The sequence below is a fragment of the Oreochromis aureus genome, linkage group 12, assembly GCF_013358895.1.
Source record: "Oreochromis aureus strain Israel breed Guangdong linkage group 12, ZZ_aureus, whole genome shotgun sequence".
NCBI lineage: Eukaryota > Metazoa > Chordata > Actinopteri > Cichliformes > Cichlidae > Oreochromis > Oreochromis aureus.
In genome coordinates this window covers 30,008,724-30,024,139 of record NC_052953.1, presented here as the reverse complement: position 1 = coordinate 30,024,139, position 15,416 = coordinate 30,008,724, and the positions used below count along the sequence as shown (strand labels likewise).

The window sequence follows — 15,416 nt, the reverse complement described above, 5'->3', positions numbered from 1 at the left end:
CAGTGATTGAAGGATCAAGCTAAACAGGGGGAAGTTAACTGAGGTGGTAATTTATTGGTTAAGCTTTTAGCCAGTTCTGGAATACTGTTTGGAATAACAGAAAACACAGTATTAGTTTGAAAATTAAAATTGAGGTCAAAGCTAACAAAAGTTCATGCAAAAAGACACTACAGTTATCGCTCACTGTGAAAACTGGGATTTAACTAGATGGTAACTTGTTACTTTTTGGCTTTACAAATATGTAAATGACAGAATGTTAATTCTTCAGAGTACTGTGTGGATACATTTAGAGTAGGAAGCCCAATTTGCCAATCAAACTGCACAGAGACCCATTTCTCCAGCTATAAAGCTGAGTTTTTGCTGTAGTCCACCCTCTCCAGCAGCAGAATCATCTCAACATGCATGGTTTGAGGGAACAGATCCACGGCTACTGATCGCACTGGACGGAATGGGGCTCCATGAACTCTGTTTGATGGAGCTCTGCACAGACTGAAGGAAAAAAAAATTCCACAGTTGGAGTCACAATTTAAATGTTTTATTTTGGCTTATTTTCTATTAAAAAATTCACTTACTCAATGAAGTTGGTCATTGCTGCCTTGGCATTACATGACACATAAACCAGCCTCTTTAAGTGCTCTGCTCTCCTGATTGCAAGTATCACCTTTGAGTCTAAGAAAAAGAAACAACAACAAAAAAAATTAATCTCTTACTACAACCACCTTAACCTGATTAGATCTTTTGGTCATAACGTGCACTCACGTAGGCCTGCTCGTGGTGGATCTACGATAGCAGTCACACTGGGTGAAACGACAGCATTGAGGATGTTGGGGAACACATCCTCAGCTTTTCCACAGTGAAACTCAACATTACTTAGACCTTAAAACACAAAAAAGAAAGTGAGGGATGCAGCACGCATACAATTACTAAAGTTTATCACATCAATACCATAACTTATGCACTTTACCCAAACTAAATGCTACAAAAAATAAAAGCGATGATGTTCACGACGCCTACCATTCAGCTTTGCATTAACTTTGGCGTCCTCCACTGCTTCCTGGCACATCTCAATCCCAATCACCTTTTTCACCCTCTAGAGATAAGAGTGGGAAAAAAGGCAACATGACACCTGGTAAGCGTGCATTTGTCCTGCTTCTTGACTAATGAGAAAATGCGCACGACACTTACACATTGACACAAAAAAACATTACCTTAGCCAAAGATATGCCAATGGTTCCTGTCCCGCAGCACACATCCAGTAGTATGCTGTCCTGATCCAGCTTGGCTAATTCCCCCACAGCAGAGTACAGCACCTCTGCAGCTCCTGTATTCACCTAGCACACAGACACAGAATGTTAATGGAGGCTAACCCCCTGATGTTAAAACTGGTAAACACAAGTGGGACCATCAATGAAGTTGGTCATTGCTGCCTTGGCAATAACCAACCAAGGACACACCATACCCAAGTGTCCTAGCCACCGATTAATAAGATGAATGTATTAAATTCAGTCACTCTAGGCTTGTAGGATACTTTTGAGTTAACCCCTGTATTTCGAGATGTTTCCACATTTTAGGAATGCCTGCAAAAAAGTAAAGCATGGTGGAGTACAGCGATCTACTGCTGTTTGTTAGGCTCTGTGATGAGCCTTAGAAGAGACTAGCTGCTTGTTCACAGCACAGAGAAGTACCGTTTCACCCCATCTGCAGAAGGATAACATGGTGAGATCAGAACTTCAGAAAAGAATTACCATGCCTGCCATAACAGGTGTTCACTGATCCTCAGAAAGAAATCCTGAAATATTCTAGTTGCAAACCAGACTTAATAACTTCCACAACATGCAGCTTCTGCTCTTCCTCACCTGGAAGAATGAATGAGGAGAAATCCTGAATTTTAAACCCAGCATTTCTTCTTGAATGCAGCTCTCTCCAGCCACCAGCTCACAGGGCAGATCCTCTGGATTTGGAGATTTCCTTTACAGGCAAAAAGAAAATAAAAGGAGTTACGTAAATAGAGTATTATTGAGATGACATTCAGTCATTAAATTCATACAGATTATGACTTATTGAGCATATAGTTTAGTTTTACCTTTGGCCCTCTCTAACAAAGTACAGCGAGGTCACACCGCTGTCTTTCCCCTCTCCTTCTGTGAAGTACTCCTTCATGGAGTTCTTTAAAGCACCAAGTTCCTCTTCTTCAAGTTTCTAAGAGTCATTAAACAAATAAAGCAAATCAAAAGGGGGAACTTTAAAAGCATGGGGCACGAGTTCAGTTTCAACATTTCATTACCTGTGGGTTGAAGAACACCATGGCCATGGCATGTTTGGTCCTCGTAGTACGCACAGTCAGCTGCTTCCAGTGTCCTTCATATGTCTCTGGGCTGTACACAGAGTATGGAGTTGTCCTGTTTGCAAACAATCACAGCAAGACTGAGCAATTAGTTGCTTTTAGAAACAAAATCATTCGGACAACTTGCTTTCAGTTTTTTTTTTGCTAGCATGTGACTAATTTGTATGATATTTCTCAAATAACATCACACGTACATTATGAATTTGATCATCTTCTTGTTTTGTTTAGGTTCAACTACTTTTTCCAAGCAGCTTTAGTTCCCCAAACTAAATTGTTCCTAGATTCTCATGAGCACACATAATAATACCTGATGAACTTTTGAAACTCGCTGACCACCTTCTTAGCCTCCGGCGGCACGTGGCACGTGTCAGCCGGCCCCACCACAGCACAGGAGCCTCCTTTGTATTTCCCCAGGCGGAAACCGATGGTTTTATCCTCGCCATCTGCACCCACCGATATGAGGAACTCACACTTGTTTCTGTACTCTGTCTGCCATGATCAGAAACAGGGTCAGAAGGATGAGTATTAAATTATATACAATATTTAGAGACATGAAAACAGCTGAGAGCTTGTGAAACAGAATAAACTTATCTATGCCATTTTTCATCTCTAATTAGTCACTTTTTATCTTGTGTGTTTTTTTGTTTGTTTTTTTTAAACTGTTGCATCACCACCTGCCTTTATGGACAAATAAAGGTGACTAGTTGAAGTATACCTGTGTAGGAGACGGTCGGAGGGCTTCCAGAGGACAACACATGTTGTTGTATTTCCCTTTCTGTGCAAACAGCCACGGCACCATGGCTTTGTTGGTGCTGCCGATCTCTCTGAAACATCAAGGTTTAAGTTGTAATGACATGTAAGGAAGTCCCATAAAAAAAACCACAATATTACCTATAAATCACACAAAATCTGTATTATATTACACTTACTTGGCCAGCTTCTGCAGAACCGCCACCACCTCCTGCTCCTTCCTCTTCAGCTGCTCGTCATAAGGCACGTTCCACAGAGGTGTCACAACGTTGGCTATCTGGACACTGAGCGGCTCCTCTTCCTCGTCCCCCTCGTCTGTTCGTTTGCATGGGGACGGGCCTCCCGCGCTCTCCCCCTCATTCTCCTTCCTCTTCCTCAAGATGGGGTCTGCCTTGGGTTTGGCCAGCTTGACACTTAGCACCTGGCCCTTCCACTGCATGCCGTGCACCATCTTCATGGCCTTGTCACGCTCCTCTTCGTTCTTGAAGGTGACAAAAGCAAACGTCTGCCTGCCAAACAGCTTTATTTTGTGTGGGTTGAGGCCGTGCTTGGCCAAGAACTTCTTCAGGTCATTGAAGCCTACGAACCTGGGCAGATTCCTGATCTCCACTTTGTATATCTCCGATGTGAACAGGTCCTCTTTTATGTAGCGGTACACGCCGGGGTCAGAAGCTGCCTGGCTTTCTCCTTCAGCCTGAACATCAGGCTTGGCAGCATCAGTTTTGGCGAGGTCATCAGGCTTCTCCTCCAGGGAGAGGGATGGCGGAGTGATGCCCACTGGGCTGCTAGTGATATCTGCCATCACTTTGCTGATTCCTAAAACACCAAACAATAGGTAGGCCTATCAGGACCTTGCATTCACGGTGTTAAAACGTGAAAAAAAGTACCATAAAGATTACCAAAGACTAGATGTTGCTGGTAACTTTTAACACAGTGGTACTATTTCAAACGCGCACGCTCTACTCTCAAGACTGGTTTAGGGTATTGTGTAACTTTCAAATAACTGCTACAATTAACGTGTCACGGTGAATATGTAAAACAATGCGTTTATCCTACATAGCAGTACATGCATTCACTGCTTTTCAGTAATTAAGTTTTGGTTATAGGGCAAACTGAAAGACTTGATGCTAGCTCGAGCAGGAAGTTACATTCTTCGCAGCTTCAAAGGAACCACGTTGGCATTTTAACGGAACACTTTGCGTGTGTGCTGTTTTTCACTAGCGGTAACATTTCACGAGAGCTCCTTACCTTCCCGTGCCTGTATTTACTTTCTGCTCCACTTCTATCTAGCAGGCGCCGCCATGTTGATTCAAGCACGTGCAGCTTGAACTATGAACTTTGTTAAAGTGACAGGCATCCCACCGGCTTTCAGTTTGTGTACTTTGGTCACTTGGACAGAATTTCTGTTAATTAATTTCATTTCATTTCTGTTTTGTGTTTTATAATTACGGCACAGTCTGGGCAATGGAGTATCAGAACTATTGCTGTCATTTTACACGTTTATTTCATACAATTTAAACTCAAAGAATCGCGCTAACAGATTTCTTCTTTACTACAGCATTTACTTAGAATTTATAAAAACGGAGAAGTGGTTTTGAAATGACTTTTTTTCTTTTATTGAGATATCTCGGGGACTAAATGTGTAGTTAAACTTCTTCACATTTACATTAAGCCCAGTTAAGATCAAAGTGGGCTGTATGTATGGTATAGTCTTTACACAGTTTAAACACATGTATGGAATATTGCCATAGTCCCACTTTTTTCCAGTATGCTATATAGCATACTGGAAAAAGTGTGTTGATTCAGAACAATTATGTGCCAATTAAGAATCATGTGTGATTTTTTTTTCAGATTGTCTTAAAACCAGACTTTACTATGAAAATAATGTCATTCATTGGTTTCATTAGAAATTTTTTTTTTTTACCACTCATAACTCTGTTTTCATGCTTTCATTGGGAGAAATGTGTATTTTAAAGAGTCTGTTAATATTTAGATAGGATACATTTGGCTTCATTCACCAGCAAGTTTTCTACTACTTTTCAGCTTTATGCCACTAATATCTCACAATCTCTCCTTTGTTCTGTTGTCCTTTTGTTGTAATGTAATGTCTCCATTACATATTGTTGTTTAGTTCACTTGTTTAAAAAAGAAAGAAAGATGGTTGAGCCTTTAAGTATTTCAGCACTATTTTCTGCTCTGGATGGTTGACTGCAGGTATTTAAGCTCATTTATCGTCACTACCTCTTCTCCTTGCAACTTCACTGTTATCCCCGTCTCTCTCTCCTTCACACACGTATTCTGTCTTGCACACTGAAGCCATGATTGATAAATGGTAAATGGACTAGTACTTTTGTAGCACTTTTCTATGGCTGTCAAGCAGACCACCAGATGTCACAGTCTGGATAAAAGTCACGTCAAGTTGTACAAGTGTTTCATTTTACATAATAAAGGTACTACAACTGGTATGCAGAAGTTATTGATCCTGTAGAAACATGTTAATATATCCTATCGAAAAGTGAAGTGACAATTATTGAAACCGAAGTTTTTTTGGTTTGTTTGTTTATTGGTTATTCTGTTTTTCTTTCGATAAAAGTGGTTACGTTTTTCTATTGAAAATAATATCTCAGGAAAAACATATTTGTGAAGACGGCTGTCCCTGAGAAGAGAGAGGCGGTGCGCGTGCTGTGACAGCGTGAGCGCGGACATGCGTAGAGAATTCGGCGCGCGAAAGCTGTAGCAGGAAGTGAGAGAAGCTGAAGGGAAACGGCGGCCAGTTTGGGATTTGAATCTCTCAAACTACTCTCATAATCTACAAACATCTACAATAATATGGCAGACCCAAAGGTGAGGTCTATCGTTCTAGGTCATGTAATGCTTTATGATTGCTAGGAAATAACAATTTTGTGACAAACATTGTTTTTCATGTGTCATAATTTGTCAAAGTTTCGAAAGGAAGCCGTGTGCAAGAAATGCCGACAATCATCTTGTCTTTGGTGATGCTATGAACCACTAATTGATATTTTTTTAGTGATGTAAAAGGTAACGGAACGCCAATGGACTTATGAAAATGCACAGTGTAACCGTTGTAAAATTTTCCACTCTTAACACTTCCGTTACAGTTCACGAGCTCAGTAATTCAAAGTGTCCAGCCAGCAAACGTGTTAACATTAGCTTCATACTGTGAACATTAGCATAGGGAGGTGATGTGCGAAAGAACATTAGTGCTTCTACCAGACGATCACACCGGTCAGTTTTTTAAACGGGGTATTTTTCAGTTAGTATACTTCTCACTAGCTCAGGGCAACGAGGTTAGCTAGGTTGCTTGCCTTTGTCTGCCAAGCACAATACTTGCTAACATTAGTTAGCTAGTGTTAGCTCTATAGCAGGGCGCTGTTTACTGTCTGTTAGCAATGACGGTGTTACATTGAATAGACTGGCCGAAAATCACACAAGTTAATGAAAAAATACGGCGGTTGTGCTGAGCAAAATGCACAGAGGTGCAAGAAAAGAGAAAGTCCGATTGGTAGCTCCGGGCTAGCCGGCTAGTGAAAGGCCTGTGTTTCTAGCTAGGCAAGTTCACAACGAGTTGTCTTAGGAAAAAATAAAGTTGGATAAGTATTTGATGACAATAATAAAGTAAAAGCTACAACTTTAGCAAAGTTTTACAGTATGCGTCTAAATATCCAACACAGTGACAGCATTAATTGAAATATGGTGGTACTGATTTTTATTTAATAATGTCAGTCATGTTAATGTAGGATACCTGTATTAGAAAAGACTTAAGCGATATATTGGGTTAGTGCTAACTTGCTATGCGGGTAGCCAGTGTACGTTGCAAACAAAGCTAGCAGCAGGTAAGAATAAAGTGTCCCTTTAATAATTAGTTAATTGATGCTTATAATAGCTCAGGTCGATTTTATCACTTAAGTCTGGTTGACCAATGGTTTTAATAGTTAGCATCTTTATTCTCTTTAACTTTTTAATATTAAATACGTTTGTTGTCTATCAGTTTTGTATTCGAGAGCCTTTGGATAAGTGGAAGAAAATGATGGATCTTTAACACTGAACTCTATTAACACTAGTGAAGAATTCATCCTCTGTGGCTCATTTGTTAGAATTCAAATGTTGAATTTAAAGAATGACATTAAAACCATGTACTTTCTTGGGGGGGGGGGGAAATTGAGTTAACTTAATGTGCTTTTCCTCTTAGGACCAGGAAGACCACGATACCACTGCAGATGGTGCAGAAGACTCTAATCATGATCCCCACTTTGAGCCCATCGTGTCTCTTCCTGAGCAGGATGTGAAAACATTAGAGGAGGATGAGGAGGAGCTGTTTAAAATGCAAGTTGCTTACCATGTGAACACATTAACCGAGATACATTGATCAGTTTCGAAATACTGAGGTGTTCTGCTGTTTTCATAGGCGGGCCAAACTATATCGTTTTGCCTCTGAAAACGACCCGCCAGAGTGGAAGGAGAGAGGAACTGGAGACGTCAAGCTGCTGAAACACAAAGAGAAGGGCACAATCCGCCTCCTGATGAGGAGAGATCGAACTTTAAAGATCTGTGCCAACCATCACAGTGAGTCAAATTGAGAAATCTGATTTCATTGCTGTTCATGTCATGACAACAATTGGCCATATGTAACCTAAACAATATTTCTGAGTGGTGGTACAGGTAGAGTGGTGTGAAGATGTGTTATTTAAATCCTGGGTGTGCTCACTGACTGGTGTGTCCAAGGATTTTTTTCTTGGTTTTATTGCAAACATTTTCTGATGTACATGTAAATACAAAAAGACCACAGGCCCCATGTGATCCCCCCGTCCCCCTTCCCCACGATGGTTAAATGAGTGAAATCCCTGGTATTAGTGGCAACAACAGAACTATAGATGAGCAAACGAGAGGTTGAGGTGTGGGTGTTGGAGGTACTGGGGCTTGTAGTCTCATCCGGTTGTGATACAATCCAGACTGTGATTTTTATTTTTTATTTTTTTTGTGTGTGTGTGTGTGTGTGTGTGTGTGTGTTTGACTTGAGATGCATGAGTGTTTTACTCTTCCATTCACTCCTGAGGGGAGATAAAGAAATGGTGCACCTGTGTGTTTAATTCCCTATGAAACTACTAGATTTTTAAAACAAATCCCTTTTAGTGACTGTGGTCATACCTGCACTTAATGTGTTCTTGTTAACCACAGTTTTACCAATGATGGAGCTGAAGCCCAATGCTGGCAGTGACAGAGCATGGGTGTGGAACACACTAGCTGATTATGCAGATGAATGCCCCAAACCCGAACTTCTGGCAATCCGCTTTTTAAATGCTGAAAGTAAGTATTTAGGTACCCACTTCAACATTACACATCAATTCTCCCAGAGCTTTTTAACTTGGATTTTAAATTATGTTACATTATGTTCTGTTTACAGATGCTCAGAAGTTCAAGGTGAAGTTTGATGAGTGCAAGGAGGAAGTCAGAAAACATCTAGAGCAAACAGGTACATGAAGCCTAAACTTTTAGGTTTTTTTGTTCTTTAGATAATTAAATATGTGAATTTTCTGAGAAGCAAGTGAAGTAAAACAGTTTTCTCAACATAAAATAGTCCATAATGTAGATCACATGAACATTAGATAGGAATTGTCAGTAGGGGTGCAACGGATCACGGTTTATCCGAAATCCGAACCGATCCCACTCCACGGTTCGGTACGCACGTGATCCGAAGATTCGAAAAAGAAAAAAAAGTATGCGTGTGGTGCGCGTGGTCAGTCTGTCAAGCGGTAGTTATGATCAGCGCCAGCGGTCCAAGTAGCGGAGCAGAGGAGTTTGCGGCATTTAAGCAGCCCTTTGCTGCCCAGTCCGACCGGGCTAAAGCTAAAAGCTAATGGGGTGTTTAGCTGCAGACGGGAGGCCGTCGTCTGTTGTGCAAAACAAGGTTTAAACTGTGATGAACGTGCTTGAGCCACGCTATGATATCTCGTTGTGCATCCACTTCAGTGACAAGATCGTTCCAAGCATGTATGAGCAGGAGAAGTTTAAAGTTACGGCTGAACTGTCCCAGGCATCTTCTGTTGCTCAAACTACAAATGGGTGGAGCTCCAGGGCAACGGAAAGCCACGTGACCGTGACCGCTCGTTACATCACAGCGGAGTGGTAGATACAAAGCCCTGTACTGCCCTATAGATTACATTAGATTAGATTAAACTTCATTTATCCCATGGGTTCCTCCGGGAAATTCAGTTTCCAGTAGCACAGCACCGACAGAAGTTGCAGAATGTGAGCAGAAATATACCACATATACACATATATAAATACAGAGTATACAAAAGGGATAAATAGGATAAATAGGAATAAGAATACAAGGGAACGGCACATTTCAAGTATTGTGAGTCTATTACACCGTTGGATATTAACAAAAACTATTGCACAGTGAAAAGGCACTACAGCTTACTTGTTCCCCCCTCCTCTGTCCCCGTTTCCCCTCCAGCGAGGAGTTAAACAGTTTGATGGCGTGTGGGACAAAGGACTTTTTAAGTCTGCTGGTCCTTGACTTTGGGAGAAGCAACTTGTCACTGAACAGACTCCTCTGGTTGTTTATGGCCGGGTGCAGAGGATGCAGAGGCTGCCCAGCATGGTCCATAATGTCCATATTGCACCTTAATTTGTTTTTATATAAGTGCGTGGAATGAGTCTTCAGTTGAATGTTTTTTTAATAGACAAAAAATACTTAAATAAGTAAACGGCAAGTAGAATTTTTGTCTTTTTTTTCTATTTTTTTGATCCGAAAATTGATCCGATCCGTGACTTTAAAACCGTGATCCGATCCGAACCGTGAAATTTTTGATCCGTTGCACCCCTAATTGTCAGTAATTTTACTTGGAAACATGTGAGTAGCAAATACTTTCAGAAGTCTGAATGCAACATTTTTCTAAGGTTAAAGTGACTTGTATTGATTTAAGACTGAATTCAAACTGAGAGTAACGTGACATAAGGACAGGAGCTGTGAGCATGCAGACACACTCTGTTCTCTGCTGCCAACTTCAGCTGGGGACTTTTTCTGTCTGCTACATGAACACGCAGAATGTAACACTTTACTGGTTTTCTAAAAGACTGGTGTCGGTATGTTCTGCTACATTACAATTCAGTTTTCACAGGCCCATGGTGTTCGTGTCATTGAAAGGTTAGACTGTTGTAGAGTTTGCTGAGTAAGCCTACGGTACTTTTGCACCTTTCAAAACCATAAATGTAACTCTTCTTTGACAAGAGAACTATGTGTATGCTGAGAGTCATTGTCTTGCTACCTAGCCCTTTTTTTGTTGATACATTTCCACACATTTTGCTTACACCTGATTGTCGTCCTGGTGACTGTAAACATCTGGTTCTAATTTTACCTTAGGGTTTACATGTATGTGCCTCTTACTGAGGAAAATGATCCAATATTGCCTGTCTGTCTCTTTGGGTTATCCTTATTTTTGATAATTGGTGTTTTAGGTTATATTTATACAACACAGAACATTCATAGCTGTAGAATGCAGCATTGCTTCCAAGTTAATGGCACCTGTCCCCATTTTTTTTTTTCTTTTTTTTTTTCTTCTTTTCACAGGCAACACCGACAGTGCAAACAAGGTGGCAGAGAAGTTGGAGGAACTCTCTGTGAAAGACAAGGCATCAGAGGAAAAGAAGGAAGAGGAGAAAAAGGAGACTGAGAAGAAAGATGAGAAGGAGGAGGTGAAAGATGAGAAGAATTGAGAACCAAGAACTTGCTTTTGCTGATCTTCAGTATATCGGTTTTTCCTCTTTTTCTACAATAGACTCTAAATGAACTGAATTTGGACACTTGCATAATATTATTAGGTTTTCTTTTTATTGGTTTTTGCCTCAAGATCACAAGTCCTTGATGCCAATGGGGGGAAAAAATACACGCTAGTGATTTTTTTTTTTTCTGGAAAAAGTCCTTCCTTTCCCACCCCTTTCCCTCTTTGCGCCATGGAATGCCACGCTTTCCATCGTTGTCATCTACAGTTCAATGTTACTTCAAACAAACTGTGAAAAGAGGCTTGTGATAGTGACGATTCCCACATTGGGGTATTTTTCTTTGTTTTGTTTTGTTTTTGCTATTCTGATAAAGAGTTTTGTTTGTAGAGGGAGAGGATAACGTAGCCTGCTCGATGGCAGCGCAGGGTCATTGACCAGGTATTACAGAGGTGCATTTTAAGTATAAAATCCCATTTTGCATCTCAGTGGGCCGCCTTGCCATGTCCACTGTTAATGCTTCCACTGTTAGACAACAAGTAAGGCGAAGACTTCTCACTGACTGCCTTGCAGAAGTAGTTCCTTCTTTGATCAGTTCTGTCGGGAACTGATTTGAAGGGAATCCACTCCAGAAAGTTGAGGGGCATCAGATGAGTACTGCTCTGTGCAGTGTGCACTGATGGCTAACTGATAGGAAATGAGATGCACTTAGCTAAAAAAAAATATTTTTTTTGTCCTGACAAACATCAAGCCCAAAGTAAAGAGTCCATCAGTTTGGTGCAGCTATGCTCTGACTTGCGTTCCTCACTAGTAAATCAAGTTTGTATTGTTTAGATCATAACATTCCCAGACTTCAAAGCATGTAGAGTATATGTAACAGAGTGTGCCCTGTTTGATCTGTGTGCTCACCACCCTCTCCTTTTCTTTCCACTAATTGAGTTCTTAACCTTGCCTCTGAAGTGCATCTAAGTGCCAGTGCATCTGTAAATACATGAATATGGATGAAATGTGTCTTTTCATTTGCGCACAAATGATTTGAAATGTTTCGTCCAACTTCGAATAAAAGCTGTCAAAGACCACACGTTTGCATTCATATAAAATCACTCGTTTCTTGTTAGGAAGAATCAGTCTGATTCAAAGAGTCGGAAACTTTATTTACTCTGCTCAGGTCATTGGGAAATATTTCCTCTTCACAAAAATAGGAACGCATGTACAGTTACAGTATATTCTTCATTTTTAATACACATTGAACTTTCTATATGAGTTTCAGAAAACAAAAGTCAGCTTGTGGCTGACGCAACAGAGTCATTGCTGACTGTCAGGAATGGCCCCTGACCTGCAGTGATGTCCATCCCAGAAAAACATCGGACTAATGGCAGTCATCTTAAAGAGGAATGACATCGATTAGCTCTTTAGATATGTGGTCAAACAGGGTCTGGGAGTCACGATTGATTGGCTTTTTCAGGAAACTCAGCAGCTATTGGTCTGTTCTGGGATTTCAAGATGTTCCATTTTGCCATTCCACTTTCTACCCATCCGAATTTCCAAAAAACTAGCCCTGTATACCACAGCCTCACAACAAACTATTTTAATCATTTCTCAAATACAGGAGTTGGAACAGACAGTGTGATCGTGCTTTGCAGTACTGTCTTCATTGGTAAGGCAGCTGGGTGAGACCTTAAATGGGAGACAACTCTTGCCAGAAGGTTCAAGAAAGTACCCAGTCAGAGATGGTCACAGGTGTCACCTGCTGCTCAGTACAAAACACTAATGCTATTTCACTGTCAAGTGAGTCAGCCATAGTTTGCTTCGTATGAAAAAGTTTCTTCCCAAAAGGCAACAATGGCTTATTGTTAATGCAACCAAATGCGACATTTACATTCTAGTAACATCTGGCATGTTGTGTCATTCTCCACTTAGTTTTCATCAGCTATTTTAAAGGTATTACTTTTTTTTTTTTGATTAAGAAACAAAAAAGTAACCGCAGTGCCAGAGCTGTACCAGACAGCTACTGCAAATGAATGAATTTGGCATTTTTACTCTTTGTGACATAGCATTACATGACCTATTTGTTGTCTCTTTGAAGATGATGGGGTGTGTAGCCGCTTTTGGCACTTAAAGATCAAGGCTGCTTTTATGCAAAGCCCAGTCCTTGACTTCATCATTTAGACAGTTCATATCATTGTGGATTATGTCATAACTTCTGTTTTTAACACTGCCATATAGAACAAATTCTATCTACTTTACCCATTTTTCACAATCTCATCCATTTATTGAAATTATAATTTAAGAACAAACTCCACTCAAAACACCAATTCCATATAAAAAGATTACTTTTTAAAAAAAAAAAAAAGTACAAAAAAAAGTGTGACCAATGTTTGGTTTTGTTTGTTTTTAACTGAGACTGATTTGTTTCATTTAATCTTCCTATATGTATAGTTATAGCAAAAACATAGCTTATTGACTAAATATTTTTCCTTTTTTTGAGTTTGACTAAGTTTCATTTGGTTGCTTCCAGGGTGGACTCATTCTGCACTCGGTGAGAAACACTGGGATGAGGTATTCTGGTCTTTCAGAGCACAATATAATCACCCCAGCTCTTTTGATGTGGCTCATGCTGAAATCACTAACTGAAAAAACAAAAAGAGCCATGAATAGATACTCAATCCTCATTACTGGAGTAAAGGGGCGGGGCTGTGTTAGTTTGTAACCCTAAAAATCTGCACTCCACAGACAGGAAGTGGAGACATTTATAATATTAAATTTAATGTCAACCTGCATCTCTGGATGCATGAGTTCTTGAGAAAATTCTTTAGAAAAATAAAGTGTGTTCATTAAAAGCGAGACTTTTTCATTCAATTTGGAATGCAACCACCCAAAACTAAAGTAAAAGTTAGGTACTCTGTAGAACAGTGGGTGTTCCTCAACCCCTTACCACGCGCTGTAAGGATGGATGGATCCTCTGAAAGTGAAACCAGTACGTTAGTGCCTTAAACCTGCATTTGTTGTAATAGCCAACAGGGGGCAACACCTTTGGTTACAAAAAAAAAAGTCTTATGGACTTCAAAAAAACCCCAAAAAACCAAACACTAATCCTACATCTCACTTGATTTTTAATGCATTTTCCAAATGAGTTCATGGTATCAGTAGCTAGAATCAAGTTTTTTTGATTTTTTTTTTAATACTCCATGGTGTTAATTTAGTAAAATATGGTCCCATTTATAACAAAAGGAGACAGTCAGGCATGGGATACACTGGGATGTGCAGTGCCCTCTGTTCCACCCCTCACTTTCTCTAGCATACTAAACCAGTACTAGTTGGAGAACTAATGAGTCAGCTGTTCTGTTTGATTTTTGCAGTAAGTACAGTTTGTTTTAAGCCTGATTTTCACAGGCTAAAACTAGCATCCAGTTGATGTCACAGTATAAAACAGATGCAATCTGCTAATCGAGGATGCTAACTAATGTTAACTGACCAGCTGTGCCCTCCGTTTCAAATGTGTTTTTTAAAAAACGAACTCAACTAAATCCTAAAGTTAGTCCTTCAAAACAGGAAACTCCAAACAAATGGGTGATGTCATTGTATTGTGGTTAAGAACATCTTCTATATACAGTCTTCACCCAATCAAATAACCATGTCAGAGTTGCGGAACACCCACTCCTGTTCTGCAGAGCTCTTTCCTTGTCACCATCTCCAGTTTCTCATCTCACTTGTGTTGCTTTTTTTTTTTTTTTTTTTTTTTACTGCCCTTGCACATATCGTCTCCACATAAACCTCCATCACATCTCCACCAGACATGGCATGAACAGTACAAGTTAATGTGAAGCACCTTGACTTTTTGAGGTCAGCTGAAAAGAGTCTTCTTGCAGAAATCCGTAGCAAGTCAAGTGTTTAATCGATCTGTAGTGTTTCTGCTCAGCCCTCAGCGTTCGCTGGAGCGAAAGTTTGCGTGTAACATTTGGAACAACAAATGCTTCATAACCACAGATGAGAGACGACGGTAAAAACATTGATGATCTCGCTGGATGGTCCACTCTCACGACCACGACGATGGACTACAAAATATTAACGACAAACACTCTGCACACGCACAGTACAGTCTGCAGCGTTATCAACCGACAACTTACCCCTCTGGCACAAACACACACGGGCATATAGCTAAACAAGACCCTCAAAAGAGCAAAGAGATCCTCTGATTTTGGAGAGTAAATTCAAAACAGGGGGGTACTATGCACCCCTGACTGCCTGTTATCTTATTAAAATAACAGAGGAGAATCTCTCTGTGGCAGAGCGTCCACTGTGGGTCATTGGTGGATGCGGTGTCCCTGCTCACACTGATATCTCATATGTGGTGCCTCCTACGCCTGTCACCTTTTTGACGTTACTGTGGCGACTGGGACTGAGGGCGGCACCCTGGGCACTCGGGTGGCAGTCCATCTGCCCATTAACTTTCATGGCCTCTCTGAGTGGAAAGAGAAGAATAAGAAATGATTCAACAAACAAATCAAACACTAACGGATGTGAAAACATGCACATCAGTTGGAACAGCAACACAATTTTATATGTCAGCCAGAACCCA

General features: G+C 40.5%; 3 protein-coding genes and 1 non-coding gene across 5 annotated transcripts in view; 2 read left to right on the top strand and 2 right to left on the bottom strand.

Annotated features, from left to right (window-relative positions):
* Positions 1 to 29: 29 nt before the first annotated feature.
* trmt2a (tRNA methyltransferase 2 homolog A) lies at positions 30 to 4,441 on the bottom strand. The gene is made up of 12 exons (XM_031743660.2): positions 4,343 to 4,441; positions 3,274 to 3,910; positions 3,060 to 3,168; positions 2,652 to 2,833; positions 2,285 to 2,399; positions 2,084 to 2,199; positions 1,857 to 1,968; positions 1,209 to 1,331; positions 1,015 to 1,090; positions 760 to 876; positions 573 to 669; positions 30 to 489 (listed from the first exon to the last, which is right to left on the bottom strand). The coding sequence occupies exons 2-12, from the start codon at positions 3,894 to 3,896 to the stop codon at positions 342 to 344; spliced, it is 1,818 nt and encodes a 605-aa protein (XP_031599520.2). The 5' UTR covers positions 3,897 to 3,910; positions 4,343 to 4,441; the 3' UTR covers positions 30 to 341.
* A 1,330-nt stretch (positions 4,442 to 5,771) lies between these two features.
* On the top strand, positions 5,772 to 11,916 carry ranbp1 (RAN binding protein 1). Of its 2 annotated transcripts, none has more exons than XM_031743643.2 (6): positions 5,772 to 5,938; positions 7,305 to 7,438; positions 7,521 to 7,678; positions 8,291 to 8,419; positions 8,517 to 8,585; positions 10,689 to 11,916. In XM_031743643.2, the coding sequence occupies exons 1-6, from the start codon at positions 5,924 to 5,926 to the stop codon at positions 10,832 to 10,834; spliced, it is 651 nt and encodes a 216-aa protein (XP_031599503.1). In that variant the 5' UTR covers positions 5,772 to 5,923; the 3' UTR covers positions 10,835 to 11,916. The 2 variants fall into 2 exon arrangements, with proteins under 2 accessions (XP_031599503.1, XP_039476389.1); XM_039620455.1 differs by lacking the exon at positions 5,772 to 5,938 and adding an exon at positions 5,987 to 6,340.
* On the top strand, positions 10,096 to 10,224 carry LOC116323358. Its single transcript, XR_004199698.1, has one exon. It is a non-coding gene; the product is annotated as a small nucleolar RNA SNORA77 (small nucleolar RNA).
* Positions 11,917 to 11,970: 54 nt separating the features above from the next.
* zdhhc8b (zinc finger DHHC-type palmitoyltransferase 8b) overlaps positions 11,971 to 15,416 on the bottom strand; it is a 67,716-nt gene continuing 64,270 nt past the window's right edge. Inside the window, exon 11 of the mRNA XM_031743624.2 lies at positions 11,971 to 15,299. Within this exon, the coding sequence (XP_031599484.1) occupies positions 15,167 to 15,299 (133 nt within the window). The 3' untranslated portion in view covers positions 11,971 to 15,166. The remainder of the gene's footprint in view (positions 15,300 to 15,416) is intronic.